This window comes from Grammomys surdaster, unplaced genomic scaffold (genome assembly GCF_004785775.1).
Source record: "Grammomys surdaster isolate TR1022 unplaced genomic scaffold, NIH_TR_1.0 67, whole genome shotgun sequence".
NCBI classification, from domain to species: domain Eukaryota; kingdom Metazoa; phylum Chordata; class Mammalia; order Rodentia; family Muridae; genus Grammomys; species Grammomys surdaster.
The window spans coordinates 18,979,847-19,004,443 of NW_021604569.1; the positions used below are offsets into that span (position 1 = coordinate 18,979,847).

General features: G+C 39.5%; 1 protein-coding gene across 1 annotated transcript in view; it reads right to left on the reverse strand.

The window, feature by feature from the left end:
- The window catches only part of Abca13 (ATP binding cassette subfamily A member 13), a 438,342-nt gene that overhangs the window by 285,336 nt on the left and 128,409 nt on the right, over positions 1–24,597 (reverse strand). Inside the window, exons 26-31 of the mRNA XM_028777793.1 lie at positions 23,821–23,998; positions 22,007–22,146; positions 8,877–8,990; positions 5,434–5,524; positions 2,707–2,883; positions 238–544 (exon numbers count right to left, since the gene is read on the reverse strand). Coding sequence (XP_028633626.1) covers positions 238–544; positions 2,707–2,883; positions 5,434–5,524; positions 8,877–8,990; positions 22,007–22,146; positions 23,821–23,998 — 1,007 coding nt within the window. The remainder of the gene's footprint in view (positions 1–237; positions 545–2,706; positions 2,884–5,433; positions 5,525–8,876; positions 8,991–22,006; positions 22,147–23,820; positions 23,999–24,597) is intronic.

A 24,597-nucleotide genomic window follows, 5' to 3' on the forward strand; every position in this document is an offset into this window, starting at 1 on the left:
GAGGGAGGGAGGGAGGGAGGGAGAGAGAGAGAGAGAGAGAGAGAGAGAGAGAGAGAGAGAGAGAGATGCATAAATATACAAATAGAAATTTTAAATTAGAATGGACATTTTAAATCATACTTTCCAACAACAATAAAGAAATTCAAAGGTTTTTTCTTTACTCTGCTTTCTAAATGCAGAATTTCTCTACTGGTAGGTAGACACTGGAGGAAAACATGGGTAACCACAGCTACTCACAAGTCACTGGTGTGGCATGGGTAGGGAGCTGCCTGTGCCTGTGTAGTTGGCTCCAGGGATTCCTGCCCAGTCTGGACCACAATGATGGCTCTCTCGATCATGTCTTGCAGTGGGACAAAAATGTAGTTATATCTGAACCCATTGGCTGGTAGATTCTGAGGATGAAACTTCCAGAAAGGATTTTTTATCATGTCTGTCCTCATGCTGTATAAGACATTGGTCCGGATTGTATATGTGACATGGGGTGGCAATTTGTGACGTGCTGATCTAATGTGTCTGTGTCCCAAAGAACTGTTGAATATAATACCTGGTAGCAGGAAAAAAAAAGTGTCATACATCTCATATGGGCAGGGCCTGGGATGCTGCACAGTCTTCCACTCCTGTAGTACGTGAATGCAATCCCAGAAAGACAAGCAAACAGGCTACTCTGTTCCACAGGCAACTGAAGCAAGACCCTGTAATTCACAGTCCAAGGCACCTTCCCAGCTTTACAAAAGACAATATTGTCTTAGCACAAACACAAAGGCCGAGCGGTGGTGGTGCACGCCTTTAATCCCAGCACTTGGGAGGCAGAGGCAGGTGGATTTCTGAGTTCGAGGCCAGCCTGGTCTACAGAGTGAGTTCCAGGACAGCCAGGGCTATACAGAGAAGCCCTGTCTCGAAAAAAAAAAAAAAAGCACAAACACAAAGACTTTATTCATTTCACATTTTGAATAGACTTGAAAAATTACTCAGAGCAGATCAGGTATTCTCTCCCTAGGACCACAAGTCCAGCTGGCTGCATAGACTATGTATCTTTGGATACTTGTCATTTGTAGTTTAAATATAGGATGCTATTCTCTGCTACACAGATTCTCTGCAATTAATCCAGAAAGATTATTATAAGCTGAGTTGTGTTCTCCCAAAATTCAAACCCCTGGAGGTTATCATCGTCTGAATGTCTGTGTGTGCCTCTGTGTGAGTGCCTGTGTGTGTGTGCCTCTGTGTGTGTGCCTCTGTGTGTGTGCTGTGTACGTATGTATATGTGTGTGTGGTTAATATGTCTCTGTGTGTATGTGTGTGTATGTATGTCTGGTTAATATATGTCTCTGTGTGTGTGAATGTGTGTATATGTCTAGTTAATATATGTTATGGTGGGGTGCTGTGTGGGTATGTAAGCTTAATATATGTCTTTTGTGTATATGTATATGGTGCACTCTCTGTGTGCATATCTGGTTACCATATGTGTTTGTGTATGCATGTGTATTACTGTTTGTGTGTGTCTAGTTAATGTATGCATTCATATATATGCATGCTTGTGTGTGTATGTGTGTGTGTGTATGTCTTTTTCCACTATCATTCTCCTATTCCTTTGAGACAGAGTTTCTCACTGAACCTGAAGCTAGGCTGGTAGTCAAAACGCCTTAGCAATGCTGTCTTTGCTGAAATAACACTGGGTTTGGTCTTGTATATGTAGCCACAGCTCGTCTATTTGTTTGTTTGTTTGTTTGTTTGTTTGTTTAACACTGGTACCATGGATTTCAACTTAAGTTCTCAAGTTTGCACAACAATAATCTCTTATCCACAGAGCCACCTGTCTCCTACAAGATTGTACCTTGAAAGGTGTTGTCATGTTAAAAGGATGCTGGCAGAGTAGGCCTTAATTCAACATGATTGCATTCTTATGAAACGGGAACATTTGGCAGATATGTGCATAGATTATATAAAGAAATTTCAGGAGGAGACATGTATCAATAAACCAACACATGCCCATAGAAGATTCTTCCCTAACAGCCATCCAAGGAAACCAATGGACACCTTGATTTTAGACTTCTAGCCTATAGAACTATAATGTAACAAGTGTCTGTTGGATTTCCAGGCTAAACTTGGTAGTAGTTTGCTACAGCATCCCTGCATCCCTAGCAAACTCATCTCAAACCCCAATAAACTGTATGGAGTTGGACATACAATCTAGCAATGGTCCATGTACTGAGTTTGCACAAGATCGTGGCTTAAATCCTTAGCACCACACAGCAACAAAAGTAATAATCCCGTGTTTGCTCAAAAAGTATATAAGAATGCATCACATTTATGCTGGCTAGATGAACAACTGATAATGGAATCTAACTGGCCATTGTCATTTTTCTTTCCTACTTCAGAGCATGAAGATCAGGTGGTAAAAATAAATGTGATGGAGAAAGTTTAAGTACACTGCTTCTCATGTGAAATTTCACTATAAAATGAAGTTAAAACAGTAAAATCAGACATAGCAGGTAGTGGTGCCCTTGGGATTGTGAACAGTTGCCAGTCATTACAGCACTAGGAACATCTATTCACTAGCTCAGTGCATATACCTCTGTTCCATTTTATGATTATCTAGAAGACTTCTTCCTGAGTCAACTTAAGAAGCACTTAGGGAGATGAGACAAACTGACCACCTATCGGCGCTAGTGCACTAGTGAGCACATTTTTTTTCTGCCAAGTACTTACTGGCCAAGAAACTATTCTGCTGCATGAGTTCGTGTGCCTTGGTCTCCAGGGCATCAACAGTCTCCACTGCTTGGAACCGGTCCAACACCACACAGGAAGAGAGATTGGCCAAGATACCACCCAAGAACTGAAAGTGTGCAGCCTCCACATGGTTAAACATCTTGTCCAGCATCTGTCCTGGAAACAGCAAACAAATTAGACCAAATCAACTTCTCTTTCACTCCAGTGCTCCAGTGGGTATCACACAAATGAATACAAAAATGAATGTGTTTCTTCATTTAAAAACGATCTCAAAAGATCTTTCTTATTCATACCAGTTTTATTCATACACGGAGTGAACTGTTTGCCAACAGCAAACTCTCTATTATATGTGTGCTTGCACGAATGCACACATGTGTCCTAATGATAATACATCAAATGGGAAAAAAATAAGAGAAATTACTGATGTTCATGAATGTTCTTACCTAATCAATAAATGAACTTTTGATGACTCTAGTTGGCAAAGGTAAAAAGTAGAGGACAAGTATTTGCAGGAAGTAGGTCCCCAAGGCATGTCCTTTTCCCTGACCTTTTCCTACATGACCTTTCTTCTACTTCTTGCTACTATTATTTAAGCTGTTGGGTGTTAGGGGTATTAAGCCACACTCCTCCTTTCAGGATGACTGACACCTCTGAAACTCTGAGCCAAAGGAATCATTCCTCCACTGGGCTGTTTGAACCACATTTTGTTACAACCAAACTTATATGATGTTTTTAACTCTAAATATAAGAATGGTATTAATGTTTAAACAGAGGTAAAAAATAAAATATTGCAGAAATGATCTCAAGAAACTTCTCTTAATTGTATAATTGAGTAGTAATCCTCAAACCTAAAGGCCCACAGAGGGAATTCTTTCTAAGAATAAAGGTCTACTTGTAATAAAAAAAAAATGTTTTCAGTAACAACAATTGGAAAGCATGAAAGATTTTTAGAAGTAAGGGCTAGGAAGATGGCTCAGGTACATTGCAAGCATGAGGACCTAAGTTTAGATCTTCAACAAATAGCTGAAAAGGAAGCTGGGTGTGGCCATGCAAACCTGTCACCCCAGTGTTGGTGGTAGGAAGATATGAAGCGGGGACAAGCAGGGCTAGGTCAGCCTAGCCAAAAAGCAGCCTGCCCCAGGTTCAGTGAGAGACTCTAACTCAAGGGAATAAGAAAGGAAGCAACAGTAGAGAATACCCAATGACCTTCTCCAGGCTCTGCACCTAAGAAGGGGCGCAGGCACCCCCATCACACACACACACACACACACACACACACACACACACACACACATGCATATGTACACACACATTAAATAAATAAGCATTTAAAAAATCTTTATTATGGATTCAAACAATAAACAAAGCAGGGAAAAAAGACTTGAAGATCTAAAATCTGAGATAAAAATGGGTACCCAGGAATTCTGCTATTGAGCATCAATAAGAATTAAGAAACTCAAAGGAGAAGAGATGTGATCACATGGTAGCTCACAACTGTCAGGAAACTTCAGCTCCAGGAGATCCTATGCCTTCTGACCTCCTGAAGCACCAGCCACACATGTGGTCTGCATACTCACATGCAGGCAAAATCCACTCAGATACATAAAACTATATTTTTAATAAATTATATATGCTAATTGTCCAGAAGTCCCATGGGGTTAGACTTTACAGGCTTTCAAGAATGTGGACTCTAGTAAACATCCATTTTTCAATTCAAACCCTTCCCTACTCCAGTGGGGCTACACCTCAGGGGAAGTAGAAAAATGGACATCAGGCCCCAATGGGATTAAGAAAAGGTGACCCCACCACAGTTCTCTGCTCAAATCAAGCAAATGAATGACCTACTGAAGACAGCGCCACTTGATGGGTATAAATTCTTTATTACAACTACTTTTCACTATTAAATGTCTGGTCATCCATGAAAATACTTAATATTCATTAGAGATAAAGCAGAATAACAAAAATTTGAAAGGAAAAACAAAGACCAACAAAGACAAACAGCATAGTTAATAGCAGAGTTTTAAAACATAATCAGGCCCAATTATGCTGAAAATAGAGAGGCTTTCAATTAAAAAAAAAGCTAGGAACTATGCAAAAAGATAAAATGAAAAATAAAACAATTGAAATAAATTTATTGGAGATGAAACTTAGCTAATGAAAATCAGCAGGAAAAAATCACAAAGTAAAACAGACAGCTCCAATAAAACCACAAGTGAAAAATTTCACATCATGAAATTTGGTTTCATATTGAAAATTCCTGTGTAAAATTATCTTCAGTCCGATGTGTAGTAACTACAAGAATTTTGTATGTAGATTTGGGTCTCATCTTTAAACTATTCCCGTAAATGTATACAAAGCTTCCCAAATCTGAAACTCTTGTGTCACAAGCATTTTAAGTAAAAGATATTCAACCTAACCTTACTACTTTTGTGAATAGAACATTCACCAGTATTTTTTCAATAAATTAAGTATTGTGCCTAATGAAATGTTTTTCTTTCTCTAGCCTTTCTTCTGTAATCAAAGACCTGAAGATATAAACAAACTTTGTGGTGTATCTACTTCAAGCCCTTAAGGTCCAATTAGTGGAACAGAAATGGGGAGGGTAAAGGTAAATTTGATGTTACAAGCAACTGCATGGCCAATGGGTAGGATCAGTCAGCACAACCCCAGACAGGTAAATCCAAGGCAACCCGTCAGCATCCTTACCATACATCTGCAGATCTTCAGTTAGCTTGTCCATGTCAATATGCAACTGGCTCTCTACAAAGTTTCTTATAAATTTGTTTCTCAGGGCATCCTAAAGGAAAACATGAAGCTTAACAAAAATGATTACATCATACCTTCTCACTCAATAATACTTATTAAACTTACTCAAAGTTTTATGACACATGAAAAAGAAACATAAAATGGATCCACTTTTAAAAAAAAAAAGTTTAAGATATGCCTTGGGTAGTTGTCAACTTGACAGAGAAATTACTGGAGAAAAGGAACTCACAGCTGGAAAAAGGGTCCTACCAGATTGGCCTATGGCAAGTCTTTGAGGTATTTTCTTGATCTATGACCAATATGCTAAGGCCTAGCTCCCTGTCTTTAGTGTCATCCCTGTGCTAGTGGTCCTGAGATGTATAAAAATAAGCAGGCTGAGCAAGCCACAAGTGCAAGCAAGTAAGCAATATCCCTCCACGACTTCTGCTTCAGTTCCTGCCTCTGGGCTCCTGCCTGGACTTCCTTCAATGATGAACCATGATTTGGAAATGTAATTGAAATAAACTCTATCTTTCCTAAGTTGCTTTTGTTCATGGTATTTTATCACAGCAATGGAATCCCTGAGACAAGGAATTATAATAATAATAAAAATGTCAAGATTTGATACAGTCTTGAACCATGAAAAAATAAAGATGATTATAAATATTATAATTGCAATGATGTTCTAACACTGAAAATTAGTAGACCTGAGCAAATTTTCCTAATGAAGCCACAGAGCTATCTTTTATTTTCCATGATTCCTCCTCTGAATCACATTTGTGCAAGTCTGCTAACTGCAGAGAAGGAGTGGTCACAGAGGATTCCAGCCTTTCTGGGACCCTTTCTTGAGGCTAATGTACAAAGCTGTGCCTTCAAAAGTAGCTGATGCTTTGTTTTCCGCTCGATGCTTTAATGTTACCTCACCTGTCAATGGTTTTGCTCTGGAGAGTTCTCCAAAATCAATCTGACTTCCTAAAATTCTGCAATTTGGTTTTGCAATGGGAGTGTGTATACTTGAAACAGATTACCATACCCAACAACCATCAAGAAAGCTACAGGTACAGTAGGTCTGTATGGCAGACTTAAGATGTATAGGAGTCATAAAATTTGCTAGTTCTGGAAGGGTGAGATGGCTCAGCAGTTAAAGGCTATTGCTGTCAAGCCTAATGACCTGAGTTCGAGTCCCTGGTCCCACATAGTGGAAAGAGTATACACATGCACATCTATACCTAAATATACCTAAATATGTTTTTTTTTAAAAAAAAAAAGACTTTCTAGTTTGTTAATGGATAATGCTAGTTATCTATGCTTTAGTCTAGAACTGCAACACATTGGGCCTTTTCACGTGATCTGTTCCTTCTGCACATAAACTCCATGTCTACTCACCCCTGCCTTGCCCTTTATTGGTTTTATCTAGTCACATCTATGGAGAAAAGACTGTATTATGAAGTCTGGCTGCTTGCTCTCCCTTAAATCTTATCTATCTTCCTTCACTGGGCATTAGCTGTCTGCCAGACAGTGTGCAGGGTACTTTATTACACATTAGTTCATTTAATTTCAGAGAATTCCCTAGGGGAAATTACCGCTGCCTTTTACTGGAAGGAAAATAAACTGGAGAACAGATGGGGCACCACCCAAAAGCAATAAGGACACCATCTAGTGGTAGAGCTAGGCTTGGACTTCACTACAGACACTGAGCTTTCCACACCAACAAGAGGCCACTGAGAAGAAGTAACCTGTGACCACACAGCCTGAGTAAGGTAAAAGTTCTGTCAGGCTGAATGAGTGACTTTGATTTCTGACATTTGTTCTTGTCTTATCTTGGGACATCAGGCTCCTCTTCAAGTTCTAGTGGCTCTCAGTACATTATTGCCTTACTGATTACAAACACAGGATGTTAGTATTTGTAGCTACAACAAAGATCTTATAAAACCTAAAGCATCTTCTATCAGGTCCATTACAGAAGCAGTTGATAAGATCCATGTTAACAAAGGAATCCATGGACAAACCAATTAAAGAAGAATAGTACCACAGCACTAGATGCTGTGTCTGTGAAGCTGCAGGGCTGACAGACTAGAGCCTTGCCTTGTGTCTGTCTCCTTGTTTTGTGTCAGATGTGTACCATCATCACATGCCCTTACCTCTGCTCTGTCCCAGAACACCCTGCCCCTTCTTTTGCTTTAGCAGCAGTTTCTTGTTGCAAAATTATTTTTCAAATTACTACTTCTTATTCTGTGAAAGTTTCATACATTTAAACAATGTCTATAGATCAGATCCATCCAACTCCCCCTAGCATTCCCTGTCCCATCTCTTTTCTCTCTGAATCTAACAGTTTTAATGTGATTTTTGTTATAATTAACCCCCTGAGTCCAGTTAGTGCTCCCATGTGCATGTGTGTGTATAGCCACCCACTAGGGCATGAGCAATCTACCAACAGCCACATTCCCAAGGGATGGAGACCATCTGTTCTTAGAGAACCTAGAACCACCCAACATCTTTGCATACCAGGCCGATCTTCAAAGCTCAGCTATCTTACACTCAAAGATGTTATCATTTTCTTATTCACAAGTAAGAAGCCTAGACAGTGACAAAGTGACAATCACATGGCTAGTGTAAGCATGAGAGAATAGAATCGTAGCTACCTGTTGTGGCTCCTAAGTCCATGACATGAAATATTTGTCCAGTGGGTATCATATAATTCAAACATGAACAAAATGTGGGACAATTTTCTCATACTACCACGTTTTCAAGTTATGATTTCACAAATGCCTAAAAGTTATTAGGTGACCTGCCTGAGCTATCATTTTATAAGTAATGGCTCTTGGGGTCTAAAGAAATGGGCCTGTTTAAAGCCTTGATTTGTCAATATTAGAGATTTTAATCTTTAGTCACATGTATTAATTACAGATAATAATGGGTTTCATCATGAAACCTCCATATACATACACATTAAGTCTGATTATATTCATGCCCTCCTCCCTTCTCATAGTCACATCCGACTCCTACTGAGCTCATCCTTCCTAGCTAGTCCTCTTTCTGGTTTTGTCTACTATTTTGGTTTCAGTTTCTTTTTCTGTTTTGGGTAACCTGTACAGTATTTAGAAATGATACCATAGTAAACGTACAACTGAAAAGTATGTAAACTATTTTAAAAGCATTAAATTTAATAATTTAAATGACCAATATTAGTAAATTATTAATTTTACATAATGCCTATTTGCATGGGGAAAGCACTAAAAATTCATGATGGCTTTTAAGCACATTCAACTGTTAAAAACTTTCCTAGTCAACTAGAGGACTCATACATGCTTCAGACTAGCTAAATTTTCCATAGGAACACCCATTATCTCAGCCAAATTACAACAGGAAATTCCCAGCCCTAGGTCACTACCTCAGTCACATACCTGCAACTGGTTGAACATTTGGCCTTTTCCACTTCCCTGGAAAAGGCTGGATATCTTCAGAAATGTTTTCAATAAAATGTTTATCTTATCCACAAAGTAAAATGTATAATTAGCCTGCAATGTGAAGCACATGAAGATATGTCTTTAATTGCTGTGTCAAGCTAGAACAAGGTAGCAAACATCACAGTGGCATGGTCATCCCAGGATCAGACATTCACATGAAAGTATCCAGTGCTCTCTAAGGAGACCTGTCCTCTGGATCTTTCCATTGCATATTGCCTAATATTTGCCACTGTATTCCCAGGGCTAGGCCCTGTGGCATGCAGAGAAAATATCCTCATACATACTAACTAAGTAAAATACATTTACACACATCTCCAGTTACTCCAAAATATGTCCTCAACTAATAGCTTTATGTTTCTTTTCCAACACCAGTAGAGATTAAATGTTATTCCTTTATTGCTGCTGGCAAAGTGCAGTCATACACAGTTTTTCAAAAATAATTTGATGTTGTAAAATTATGCACAGTCACAAGCCCATAAAAATGTTCATACCTTATTCCTCTTGGAATAAAAAAAATCTATCCTAGGAAATAGCTTAAATAAATAAAAAGTTGTATCCAAAGAGATGACAGTTGCAACAATTATATTTAATATTAAAAATGTTCTTCCATAATATCAAAAAAGGAATAAGGAAGGAGAATTTGAGAGTCTGGTCATTTCTCCCAAGGGTCACTGGGAGCCTCTCTCTCAGGAGCATGGGAAATAAAGAGCACTCACTACAGCTAACAAAAGAAACTGCAAACACTTAATTTTAGTATTCAGGAAAAGCAAGTGCAGTATTGTAACCACTAAGCTAAATGAATAGATTGATGCTTTGGCAGGAGACAGAGTAGACACCAAATTTTCACCATGCTGTTTAAAAAAATCACACAACCACAAACAGGTTGAAGACATTATAAATGCAATAATTTAGAGCGTTACAAAAGCTCTTAACTCTGATATAGGGAATACCTGCAGGCACATATAAATCCAAGACTGTGTGAATATACATAGATATAAATAAAGTAATATCAGATTCAGTAAGTCAAGATACCCTAACTTATTTTACATATGCACACCCTGACCTTCCACAGCCCAAGAATTTACTACAAATTCACTGCAAAGAGCATGTTGTTTAAATGTGTATTATTAATTTTTAATCAAAAGTTCATGGAAATAATTTTGAAATTTAAAACTTTATCATTAATCATATTTCCTTAAGTTTTAAGAGTGCGTTGTGTGGAGCAGACGGCGAGTGTCATGGCGGCCGCCAGTCTCCGTGGGGCTTCCCCGGTGTGGGCTCGCTGACATCCTCCCTCCGGCGCTCAGGTCCCTGGGCAACCTGGAGAATTCTTTATCCAGGAATATGCCAAGAAGCCAATAGGCAAGGTCGGCAAGGACAGCAGGCCCTGAAGGATCCCCGAGAAGTGCACAGACCCCATTCAGCTCACCACACACACCATGGGAGTCAACATCTACAAGGAAGGCCAGGACGTGGCCCTGAAGCCAGACTCTGAGTACCCCATATGGTGAACTTGGGTCCCCCCCAAAAAGCCAGAGGAACTAGAACAGAAGTCCCAAGAATACTGGTGACTGCTTCACAAACAGAATATCTGGTGTCACAACCGGCTGAGCAAGAACAAGAAGTTGTAGTGTGAGGATGGGCACCTCACTGGAGACTGCCTGGGCCTGTGGCCAGCCAGCCAGGAGAGAACTGAGTCTTGTAAAGTATCCTCTGACCTTCATATGCTCACCATGGCATGAAGGTCTCTCTCTCACACACACACACACACACACACACACACACACACACACTAAATAATCAAATATGAAAATAAAGGGATCTATGACAGTTTTTTTAAAAAGTGTGTTGGGTAAATTACCCAATAGAAATTAGAATACCATTAGTTATCAAAATGTACTGGGTATAACTGAAGTTCAGATCCAAATACACTTGTTATTAAACTGAAAAGTAAAAGGTAATCATGTATTTAAAACATTAATAAAATAATAAGACCAGCAGGTGGTATTCTTGCTTGTCCCGAGCCTATTGGCTTTTACAGTATACAAAAACTTTTCTAATTTGAAAGAGCACAATGTGGGTCAAGGAGGTATATAGGAAGGTTTGGAAGGAGGGAATGGAAGGAGAGAAATGACATATTATAATTTCAATAAGTAAATGATTTAAAATATATATAAGTAAAAAACATAAAAAATGTCTAAGGAAAGAAGAAGGAAGAGATTAATCAAGATAAATGTAAAACATAAATGATTTACAAAAGCAGAAGAGAGATTCCTCTGTATAAAATAACAAAATGTTTATCTCTGGGAAGCTCAGTTCTCAGTTATTTAATATTTACTGAACTACTAGGATTCATTTAAATCATTTAATACACAATAAATATTGAATTCTAGTTTGCTTTCTGTTGCTATCATTAACACCATGAACAAAAGCTACTTGAGGAGGTAGAGGTTTATTTGGCTTATAGATTACAGTTCTTCTCCAAGGGAAGCCTGGGCAAGAATTAGAGATCACAGAAGAACACTTACTGGCTTGTTTCCTCCAGCTTGCTCAGTTACCTGTCTTCTATAGTCCAGGCCCAACTGAGTTAGAATGGCACCGTCCACAGTGGGTTGGACCCTCAGATCAATAACAACTAAGAAAATATTCCATTGGCACAGACCAATCTGACCTAGGCAGTTCCTCAATGGAGAATATACTCTGAGTTATATGAGACTGACAACTGAAACTAACAGTGACATATTGACAAATATAATTTTAAAGTTCAGAATAATTTATATATAATAATATCGGCAAAGCTATCAAATGTAAAAATTCCTTATAACACATATTGATGTATGATGTTTGTTTTTATGTTTTGATAAGACAGATGTTAAAAACAAAATGAAAAATTACCAAGAAGCTGTAGGAAATCTCTAACTTCAAACCATGTGCTGGTTGTATTGATGGAAAGCATCTGAAACCAGTAACCAATCAGATGAGATTCTCTATCTCCAAGAACATGATATTCAAATATTATGAGTTTAAAGGGGGGAGTAGAAAAACATTCAATTAAAAAATCCTTGTCTCATAAGTGTAAGGACCAGCGTTTTGATCCCCAGAACCCATGTAAACAACAGGGTATGGGAACACGCACCTGAAACTTCATCAGTTGTGGTACAGAAACATGAGCACCCCTAGGGCATGCTGGGCAGCCAAACCAGTAAAATAAATGAGCTCCAAGTTCAATGATAGCTTGAATCAGACCTAAGTGGGGACATTTTGATTGTAGGACATAGAGAAATCAATCTTACACTGACAAGACACATCATTACTGCTGTTGGTTTCAGTATTAGAAGTTGCTATATAGGCTTCTGGGGACTCAGATACAGCAGCAGTCTTACTCACTCCTGGACTCTGTGTGTGTTATAATACCTGTCAGGCAAATACTACTACTATACTACACTGTATATTATGTGTATGTTATTATACCAATTCTACCCACTACCATAATACTGATGTTACTATTACAGGTCAATCATGCTTTCTGTTCCAATTTGAGGTTAACTCTACAGAAGGGAGTCTCTATCTGGTATGGTAAATCTGGTCCAAAGTCCACAGTCATGAAGGTGATAGGCACTAGTGGGGAACCTATAATTCTTATTTTACTAAATGTGCATGCTATCAAATTGCCATCTAACATCCACGTTTATACTCCTAGATCTGTGGGATTCACAGGCTTGGTCAGAGAAGCTACCTTTTGCAGTGGGGAGCAGCGAATGCAGACTCATACATGGTGAACATGCTGAGACTAAGTGCCTGTGAGTGCTCATCCCTAAACATCAAGGAGACATCATGAGAGAGGGGAGGGGAGAGAATGTAAGAGCTGAAGGGTGGGGAAAGATGCTGTGTAGTGCTATCTACTGGACATGACAGGGCTGGTGCACAGGAACTCAGAGCCACAGCAGTTATAAACAAGTAACTTAGATGTCACATCATCTGATCAAAGGTGTTAAAGAAACAAAGAACAATGTCAACTGAAGGCTGTGTCCCATATGTTACTAGGGAATATTAGTCAGCAATAAAAATGAATGAATTACTGCACATAAAATTTTTGAGAATTATGCTAGATAAAATTAAGCCAATCCCTGGCACTTACATATTACATTAAGGAGGTAGTAACCTTTTTAACAATCTAGAAGTAACAAAGAGATAATCCCAGGGACCTTGCAATGATGGGATGATTGTATCTCCAACCTGAGGTAGATACATGGATCCACATGGCTATGACTTTCAAAAAAACAAATACTCATAGACAGACACAAATACAAGCAGAAGGGAAACTGGGAGAAATAAGTAAGATAGTGAATCTCAGCAAAATTCAGTAAAGGGGCGTGGAACTCTCCTGTCACTCCTGACAGTGCACATAAACACACAATGAGCTCAAAGTCTAAGGTTAATTTTTGTACAGATTCAGAAGCGCAATGGCAATTGCCTACTGAAGAAAGAGGGACCAGAACAGGAGAAAGAGAGAAACAGGGGAAGGACATGAGAATGGGACAGACAGACACACACACACACACACACACACACACATACACACGCACACACACATACACAGGAAGAGAGAGAAAAAGGAGGGAGGGAGGGAGGGAGGGAGAGAGGGAGGGAGGGAGAGAGAGAGACAAAGAGAGAGAGAGAGAGAGAGAGAGAGAGAGAGAGAGAGAGAGAGAGAATGAAGCCTAACTAATTTAAAAAGGAAATAAAGAAATTGTAGGGGTAGAGTAAACAGATGAGATAATTTGAGAAGAAAGAAAAGACAAAGAAACATAAAAAAGAAAGAAACAGGAAGAAAGGAAAGAAAGAGAGAAAGAAAGAAAGAAAGAAAGAAAGAAAGAAAGAAAGAAAGAAGGAAGGAAGGAAGGAAAGGAAGAAAGGAAGGAAGAAAGGAAGAACGAGGAATGTAATAAGAGAAAGGGAAAGAAGAGACTGTCTGCAATGGAATAAAATTCAGCAAATAAGATACAGCTCTGAGCTTATATTTTTCTTTGCTGTACCTAGTACTTTCCTATTTATGTCTCCACCCTGTCCGTCGGCTTCTCTTACCACTCCAAGAAGAGTGAAGCATTTTAACAATAGACAACTGGAGCTCTTCAGAGTAAATGCCACTTCAATGATCACTGCCAGAAAGGAACATCCCCAGTTTCCACTCAGCCTGCTTCATATTAGAAAGAGCCATGTTGGATGGATGGATGGATGGATGGATGGATGGATGGATGGATGGATGGATGTAACAGATGGATATATGGATGGATGGATGGATGGATGGATGGATGGATGGATGGATGGATGGATGGATGGATGGATGTAACAGATAGATGGATGGATGGATGGATGGATGGATGGATGGATGGATGGATGTAACAGATGGATGGATGGTTGTATGCATGTATGTAACAGATGGATGTATGGCTAGATGGATGGAGGAGCAGACAAACAGGTGGACTCATAAATGAATGTGTGGTTGGATTTGGAAGGGTAGATGGTAGAAAAATGTAGGACACTCAGCTTAAAGAAAGCATTGGGGAACCAGGCTTGTCAAACACACAGGCCTGTTTTCTTAAATGGAACAAAGTGGATGATACCTGATAACCTGGAAGGCTGAAGTCTGGCAACATGGATAATCGTTTTGCTATTTTGTGGAGACAGTATTCCTCAATGCCCCAATATCCTGAGCTTAGTCTCTCAGTGACTAGAACCTGTCCTTATGAATTGGGTCCTGTGTACTTTGCACTCCACTAACAGCATCTATTCTATGCTATTATAAATCCTTCCTCCTTAGGCCCATAGCCTAAGCTGTGTTTAGCCATCAAATCAGTAGAATTCACTCTTATTGTAAAGGTCACAGGTGTTTTGCAACCTTGCTAGGGAGTTTCTATGTAGCTATGCCTAAAGCTTTGTTGTGATAATTGTCACTTGAAACCCTTTTTTCCAAAGTTTTGCTTTGCTTAAATGTGTAAGAAGAATAAAACACAAGATCAAACTCTGGAAGTTTTGACCCACAACTTCTGGCCTGCACAAATGGTGTCAAACTACATTTCAAACTTCATGTAGATCGTCTTCTCACAGGCCATGAGGCTTATGAGATCCCTGAAAAGAATAGTTAGTGGTCCCACAAACAAAATGATCATGGACTTTGACCTTCCCAGACAGAGGATGTGGCTTGATATGCTTTCCTTCGATAGAAACTGGATGACAGGATAACTCCCATTTCATGGCCATGAACATTAACTGGGAGAACTGAGCTAAAGGTATGATGATGGAAGTCCACACACATCACAGATCTGCAAAGAAGAATTGTCTAGTCATCTCCATAGGCTTCTATAGTTTCTAGTTTCACATAATAAGCACACCCTTAAGCCTTCAGGTAGTGCTTTCTTAGAAACCTAGTGTTTTGCCAGGGTTTGTGTCCAAAAAGTTTTTTCATAAAATGTAATTACTCTTACCCTGGGCAAGACTGCTGAGTTTCAATAAATGACCCCATGTTGGACATCTTTGCCCTCCTGAAACTTTGCTCTAGGCTGAGCCATTAAAAACTTGTTCTCAACTCACTGGTGAGATGCCCATAATCAGAAAGCAGATTTCTATGGATTCCATTCCCACCACACAGCTCCCTAGGGACAACTTCAACCTGCCCGAGGGTCTTGTGGGTTTCCCTCCACCACTGCTCTGAACATGTTACCAGTCTATTCAGCAGCTGCTGGCTTTAGCCCAGTCCTGGGCAATGTCTATTCTCTGACATATTCCAACTTCAATAAATATCCAAGTCAATTGCTTCATATCTACTCATCAATTATATACGTATTCGCAGTATAGAACTACTAAATGGAAAGGACAACAATGACTTGTATTCACCTTCACTCCTCCAAGTGACGCGCTTCTAAAGACAGGCTTGTAAGCACAGGAGAAAGGCCACACCTAACGTTATACATGCTATATAAAACGCAGTCCATGTGCTTAAATAGCTAACTAGTACTCCAACTGGTGAGGTGCAGATTGCATACACAGAATCCTTACTGTTTGGTGGCTAATATCAAAGATATTATCAATAAAAAGAACCCCAGCAGTATAAATCCCAAAGTTCACTTTAGACCACAGGTTTTCATTCAATAGCCAATACACTTAAAAATGCAGATTTCCCCAGCCTTTATTATTTTGCGTTACTAAAATGGGCCTAATTGTGCTTGGGTTTTGAGAAATAGGCAAGAAAGCATTTGGCAGTGTCCATTTTTATGCGTAAATCCTTTAAAAGAAGTATTCAATGAACATTAGTTTTACATCTGAGACAATAAAATACCATGTTAGAATTCCAGAAGTGTAAGAACAGTAGAATAGTTCCATTTAGCTTCCTCTTCCATTCAGATACAATCAGAAAATCAGTAGAAAGAGGACAGTGAAGATCACCTTCTCCCCATCATAATCTTATATCCCAACTCCAAAGCTTGAAGCTAGCCCGTGCATGGGAAACCATCATCCCTAATTCCTTCAGTCTCTCTGACTGTGTCTCAACACCATGATCAGTTAAACTGAGAGCAGTAACTGAATTGTTTACACATGTGAAATCATGAAAAAAAACAATAAAATGTAGCAGAAAAATATTAGATAAAACACCAAGTGGGAAATCACTAAGATCTGGGATTGAGTACAAAAGTTACTCAACTCTATAACCCGGCTTCTTTATCTGGGAACTGAAAATGTCGACTGCTAATCTCTACAGTAGATCCATAGCACTGACAAGGTGTGGGCTTGTGCTGTAAGGGTTAGAGGGGATAGTTCTTCCTCCATCTCTTCTTCTATCTTGTTTCAAATATGTACTTGATTAGAAGTCTGACTTGAGAACTGATGAGAGGTATAGAAACTCTATGCCTCAAGAGTCTCATTTCTCTAAAAAACCAACTTGTGACTGACTGCCCCAGTCAAGTCAGCATCCTGCAACTCTCCTATCACCCTGTTCTCAGTGATGAGGATGTACCCTGTCATCTTTCTCCTTTGGCACAACATTAAGCTTGCATACTTCTGATATTCCAGAGTGTAGATGCTCAGGTACCTTTCTACAGTTTGCTGCTATGCTCTCCTCAATGCAGTTTGGAAATCAAGTCAGAGAAGAAAGGCTACTTCCACAAGGGCATGTTCTATTCTTTGCTAGTCTGCCATTACCACAGTCCCCAGTGTTTTCTTTCTATTACTGACCAATCCTCTTTTACTCCTATGCTTTTTATAGTAATACTTATCCATATTAAACTTGCCCTGCTTTTTTTTTATCTTCTTAGTCTCTTCCTATTACCCTGGAATATAACAAAATTGACACTGTACTCAGAAAACTGCAATAACTGAGAAGAAAAGATAACAAAATTCACTATGTTAAGACTATTTAAGCATGCCAAGCAAGTGAAGATTTTAAACTCACTTCAATCATTTTAGAAGGTGATAGAGGTAAAAATCACAGGGATCAGATGTCAAGAGGTTGAAGCAGGGACACTAATCCTTTGATGTCTTTTTTAAGATAGGGCTCTACACTATAGTCACTATGTGACCACAGTCAGCAGGAGGGTCCAGTTGTCAGGGATCCACATGGTTTTCATTCTCTGGCTCCTGCTCTCAGCACAGATCCCAGTATAGAAAGTTCCTGGACTGCAAGGAGAGCTGGAAATGGGCCATCAGCCACCTTGTTCCACACTGCACACTGTCCTTGGTCTGCAGAAATCTGCTCAGTCACAGGTCAGTAGGCCCACAGAAATAGGAAAGTCTAATATTTGCTTCCATGACCTCTGAGTAAATGACTGTCAGAATGAAAAAGACATTCTTCGTTCTCTGTCCCAGGAGGTCTCTTGTGACTAAAGAGAAGAGAACACTTGGCTCAATGCTAGGGAAACATTTCAATTAAGAAAGCAGTCTGAACAGCACCTCCTCCTCCCTGTCATCCAGCTGGCCTTGAAACAAAAACCTTCATATCTCAGTGCATGCCACTAATTCAGCACAGGTCCCACTTGCTCCAATCGTGTCCTGCTGGTTCTGTAGAAGACACAGAGCAGTGGGACTGTGCCCTGTCCTGGCTTGGACAGAGGATTTGAGTGATATGTCTGGTGGGCATCCAGGTCTCATTTTTCAGATGGAAGAAAAGAACTTTTAAGAGAAGCAGTAAGCCTGAGGCCACACATAATTTGGCAGAGGAGTGCTTAAACCTTGCCTTCCTGACCAAGAGATTGCAATTTTGTTGTCAACCTCAGTTTCACAAATCGAATCATAGAAAATCACCCATTTGCATTAATATTTTCCCTGTAAAAATCTTGGGCATATACCCAAAAGATGCCCCACTGTGTCACAGGGGCACATGCTTCACTATGTTCATAGAGGCCTTATTTGTGATAGGCAAAAGCTGGAAACAACCCAGGTGCTCCACAATGGCAAAATGGATACAGAAAATGAGATTCATTTACACAATGGAATACTACTCAGCTATTAAGAACAATGCCATCATGAGATTTGCAGGCAAATGGATGGAACTAGAAAATGTCATCCTGAGTGAGTTAACCCAGACCCCAAAGGACATGCATGGTATGTACTCACATATAAGTGGATATTATTTTTTAAAAAAGTGCAGAATACCCAGGACATAACCCACAGGACTCAAGGTTAACAAGACAAAGGACCCAAGTGAGGATGCCTCAATCACATTTTGTAGGGAGAAGAAAGCAGTCATAGGGAATAGAAGGAGGGAGGGACATGAGTGGGGGAGGAGACAGTGAGGGGAATGAGGGGAGCATGATCAGGTATTGGAGGAGAATAACAGGAGTGATGCCCTAAGGGCCAGCTCAAAGAATGAAAACAGGCAACCTCAGGAGGTAGGATGTGGGCGGGGAGGGGGGACCCTCTAGAATGTACCAGAGAACTAAAAGGTGAGAGACTCTCAGGACTCAAAGGGAATGACTTTGGATTAAGTGCTCGACAGTGAGGAGGGGTAACTTGTAGAGCCCACCTGCAGTGGAGGAACAGGACATCAAGTGGAGGGTGGGGTTGCCATCCCACAGTCAAAAGCTCTGACCCAGAATTGTTCCTGTGTGAATGAACTGCAAGGGCAAAAATGGAGAAGAGCATGAGAGAAAGAAAGTGCAGTGCCCTGCCCAAATTGGGATCCAGCTTAAGAGGAGGGCCTGGGGCCTGACACTGTTACTGATGTGGTGATGTGCTTGCAGACAGGAGCCTAACATGGCTGCCTTCTGAAATGCCCAATAAGCAGCTGAAACAGTCAGATGCAGATACTAGCACCCAACCAATGGATGGAAGTCAGGGACTCCTGTGGTTGAATTGGGGAAAAGCTGGAAGAAGTTGAGGAGGAGGAGCCCCCATTGGAAGACCAGTAGTCTCAGCTGACCTGGACCCCAAGATCTCTCAGACACTGAGCCACCAACCAGGCAGCATACACCAGCTCATAATGGGCCCCCTGACACATAGACAGCAGAGGACTTCCTGGTCTGGCCTCAGTGACAGAAGATGCACTTAATCCTCAAGAGACTTGAGGTCCTAGGGAGTGGGGAGGCCTGATGGGGACATCTTCTTGTAGATGGGGGAGGAGGTATAAGAAGGGGAGCAGTCAGGGGACAGACAAAGAGGGGGATGAAATCTGGACTGCAAAAAAAAGGATTAAAGAATAAAACTAAAAATAATTTTAAAATAGATAGGTTTTTATATTTCTACCTAATAAGAAATAACCAAGAAGCTAAGACTAAGCAGTATCCACAGCTGTCCATCATTGGCGAAGATCCACTTTGAAAATTGTCATCATCAGCCCAGTTCATGTTGTGCACACAGCTTAGAGTGCATTGATAGGAAACTAAATGATACGGTCAATCAAGAGACATGGTTAGTACAAGACGTATGGGGCTGTTACAGCCAGAACATGGCTTGCTTTAAAGCTTTTTCACAAATAAAAGACACTCTTAAATCATAGTAAACATATAGTATACAACATACATAAAACCGTAGCATAATTATCAGTATCAAGTTTAGCGCAGTGCACACAGTTCTCTGTCCTCTGTGTTAGCCAAAGCATCAGCATCATCACAAACACATGAGTGATGCATTGTGCAATGCCTTGATGACAGCTATGTTGCCAAAGGACAGTAAGAATTCCTCAGCTCCATTATAACCTTATAAGACCACCACCAATCGAGTGATCCATCACTGCCTGAAACACTGTGATGGGGAGAATGGCTTCCATTTACAGCTCCAGTCACTCCACCAGTACAGATAGCATTGCAGCAAGTATCTCTCGGCTGTGTGGGACATGTGACCCTGTGTTTAAAGACCAGAACCAATTTTCATAAAACTAAATGACCATAGGTGACTGCAAGAATAATTTATCCAAGGGACAATGGCATTAAGTCAGCTTTATGAGTGCAAATGCAAGACAGTACATGGCTACTGGTGACATTAACTAGGTAGAACAAGACAGGGCACAGTCTCCAGATACGTAAACAAGCAGAGTAGACATCTTCTTTTATACTATCTCTATGCCTCACTTATCAGCCAAGCCAGAACCAGTACGATCGTGTCTGGTTCTTCTGAAGCCCTTATTCTGAGAACATTAGTATAATGTGCATCCCCCTCCAACCCTGCATCCAAGAGTCTGGATCTCCACATTACTGGTTGAATTTCACATTATACTATTTTTTGTTTCCTTAGCTATTTGCCTTTTCTTCCACATTTCTGAAGAGGTTATCATCAGTGAAAAACACAACACAGCACATAATATGATATAAGTATATGTTAATAATGGCATTAATATATATTAGTATAAAAATCCATAGCCATTTTTTAAAAAAATAAACTGAGATAGAGACATTTTCCATGAAATTCCTGAATTATGGGAGACTTTAGTAAGTTTTGTGCACATAGGGAATCACCTAGCATTGGCTTTGGCCAGAGTGCTGGTGTAAGCATCTCTTCCAGGTGTGACAGCAGAATGATACCCTTGAACAGAGCTTCAGATGGAGTAGCTACTAAAGGCCTTAGTCAAGTCTCCTGACAGCTAGCATTCCATCATAGGAACTTAGAGATTGCCAAACAGCCCTCCTAGAGGGCATTTTAAAGTGAAATGCTGAGTTTATAAATACTATAGAGGGCATGGGGAGGGCTGTGCAGCCACAGGCTAAGTGGCAGGTGGCAAGTGCCCAGGAGGCTTGCTGTGACATCTCATAGCAGTCTCAAGGGGAATAAGTCTAGCTCTCTTGAAAGTGCATTGAGCCAAAAATAACTCACTGGTCCTATGACCACACAGTACTTTTAAGTTACTACTAGTACTTAAAGCTTAGAGTTTGTCATTCATGGATAGGATCTTCTGTATTTGAAAAATAAGATCAAATTGTCCCCACGTCTTTGGAAAAGGAACCATTTAAGGTGCCTGCAGGCTCACAACTTCCCAAGAAACAAAACAAAACAAAACAAAAATGACTCCCAGGAAAATATAGCATGATTGTTTACAAAGAAACAAGATAAGAAATTTCCCAGTAGAACACAATTTTTAATGCAAGTATTAATAGGAGGTCTTTGAGTAATGAGACTGGAGAAGCTATACAATATACTAAAAGGTGAGTGATCCAAAGCGACACAACGTAGGGACTCATGATTTAGGATAACAGTTTGCAGGTGCATTACTGAATTCTCTCTTTAGTATCAGATGCATCAAGTGAAATGGATTAAATTCATTCCCAAAGTTTTCCTGGAACTGTGCCCCTTTACCTGACCTGAAAAGGTCCTATTTGTAATTGTCCTCAATTTTTGATATTAAAGTTAGTGAGTTCACTGCATTAGGATTCTAAGTAACCCTCCCTCCCTCCAAAGCTTCCTCTAAGCAAATTGCTCAGCAAATCAACACATAACATCAAGAATGACAGGGTAACGTCAGGACAAGACCAACTGGAATCAACGTGTAAAAGCTATGTAACACAATGAATATAGTAATTCCATTACATATGTAACAATCTCTTCCCGATACAGTATGTTGAATGATTTAAAAAAATGTTACTTACCTTTTGAATGACCTCATTAATCTCTGGAGAGTTTGGTGTATACAATATTTTCCCATGTAATACAGGTTTTAGGAAAGACCATACCACTGCACCATTTGGAGACTGTAGAATTTCCTGATAAAGCTTCAAACAAAATGGTGCTGCCACAGTGAAAAGAGGGAGGAAACTATTAGGTGACCTCAGTTGGCAAATAATGTCCAGCTAACATTGAAACTGGCATATACTTCCACTATGCCTTAATTTTCAATGAAATGACTCATAAATATTTTGATGACATATCTCTGAACTGTACTCCAGTTTTCATGTTCCTGACTTAGCCGTCCTTGTCCCCCAAGAAGAATCAAGATTCCACCTTCCAGACTGTTGTTTCTAATAGTGAGGGCTCAGACAATTAAAAAAAGAGAATAGGGATTATTTTTAATGTGGTTTTAATAAAGAAAATTCTTACTTCAATATCATAATGTTGAGAATATAAAGACCTTTTTCTTATGTTGTCAAGTTGCTCCTGGATTCTTTCTGATAATCCATATAACAGTATCACAATCACTACTTTTAGTACATAAAATCATACTATGTTGACTCAAACAATTCCTTACGGTGGTTCCTATTGTAAAGCTAACTGATTTCAATAACAAGTTGTCTGCTTATCTTGTCTAAATCCATAGGCAATTCATCATTCTAATGATTGGTAATTAATTATTATAACATTTATAAACAGTAATAATTACATCAGTATAACCAGTGCTTTTAGCCAAAATGTGGTAAGCCTTGAAAGAGCACTGTTATGTTGACCTTATGTCATAATTCACAGGGGTATGTGTTTTGATGAGTACTATTTTGATCATTGTGTTAATTGTATAGTTTTAAATATCTTGAACATAAAAATACTTTTATCAAAACCCAAAAAATTGATAAAACTATCCCCTAAAATATAAGATAACTATATAACTACAAATTAATCCTTGAATCATTGACTGTAGAGGTTATTCTAGTTTAATAACTTGCTCTTTAAAATACAAGCTTAATAGAGATGGAGGACAGGTCTTGTTAGGAAAGATCATAGTATACATAAAGCAAGAAACTCGAATCAAGAGTCATCAGTGATTTCTGAGCTAAAAAAAAATCAGTTAAGCAATTTAATGTTCTCTGAGCTTCTGAAATGTTCTCTGAAAAGTGAGGCATACATTGCTGTCTAATGGTTTCTGTGACAACCATTTAAAAAAATGCAGAAAATGATTAGCAAATATTGTCCCTCAGTGTTAACCAACCAACTGGACAGCTGAATGGATGGGATGATGGATGGATGGATGGATGGATGGATGGATGATGGATGGATGATGGGTGAATGGGATGAGAGGGTATATGGATGAAGGAAGGATAACCAGTCAAGATTCCCAAATGAAAAACAAAAAGAAATGATCATTAGATAAAGAAGAAACAGAATTTATTAAAATTAAATAACTCTAATATATGTCTTCACTACCAATGTTTGACATCTAGTTATATAAAGTATTTAGCAGCTATGGAATACACTGGACTACTGAAGAAATGATCTCTAAGGCTGTTATCAACATTGTTTACCCTAGGTACCCAAGGGGCTGGAGTTTCAGGTGAGTCAAATCTTTTAGACTCGGTTTTTGAAGTGGCTGGGAAGATTAGCCTGTGATCAAGGGCCCTGGGACCTGACAATGAGTACTTAAAATTCAGTGCCATCATGTGCCACCAGAGGTCAGCCCAGGAAGAACACCTCACCATGCAGGCCCAGTTATTATTGTACAAATCAACCTACAGAATGAAGGTGTCTCTTGTCTTACTTGAGTCATGAGGAATGTTGAACTTCTCTTTGTCATCTTCCAAGAGTTCATTAACTCTGGGTAAATTAACGAACATGTTAGAATTGCTGAGGAAAGACTCCTGGTCCTTACACAGAAGCTTCATCACAGACTGGAAAGAGGTGGAAGGTGAACTTCTGGCTTGGCCATTCGATGAAACCTGAACATAAGTAAAGGAACTTTCCAGGCAGGCTGTCATGGCACACACTTTAATTCCAGCACTCAGGAGGCAAAGGCAGGAGGATCTCTGAGTCTTAGGTCAGCCTGGTCTACAGAATGAGTTCCAGGACAGCCAGGATACACAGAGGAAGTCTGTCTCAAAAAAAAAACCAAAACAAAACAAAAAACAAAAAAACAAAATAAACAAAAACAAAAAACAAAAAAAGACAGAAAGCAAAACCGACTTCCCATTACATGTGTCTTCAAACTGTTTTCTCAGACTCCTGGAAGTTTCATCTTTGACTAAATATACAAGAAAAAGAATAGATTCTGCTTGAATCTGTGCTGTTCTTGAAAACCCACTGAAATCACTACAATGATATTTTTTCTAGGAAGCTGTGTGGTAGAAGAGAAAAATCAAACATTTCACACTCATTCATTCAAACGCATTCAGACACTCATGTTCACACATACGTTCATACACACACTCATGCATATCACACACTCGAACACATTAGCACTCAGATTTGTATAGTCACATTCATATAGACACACACACATGTTCACATACAGTCAACACAGTCACACAAATGCATGTTA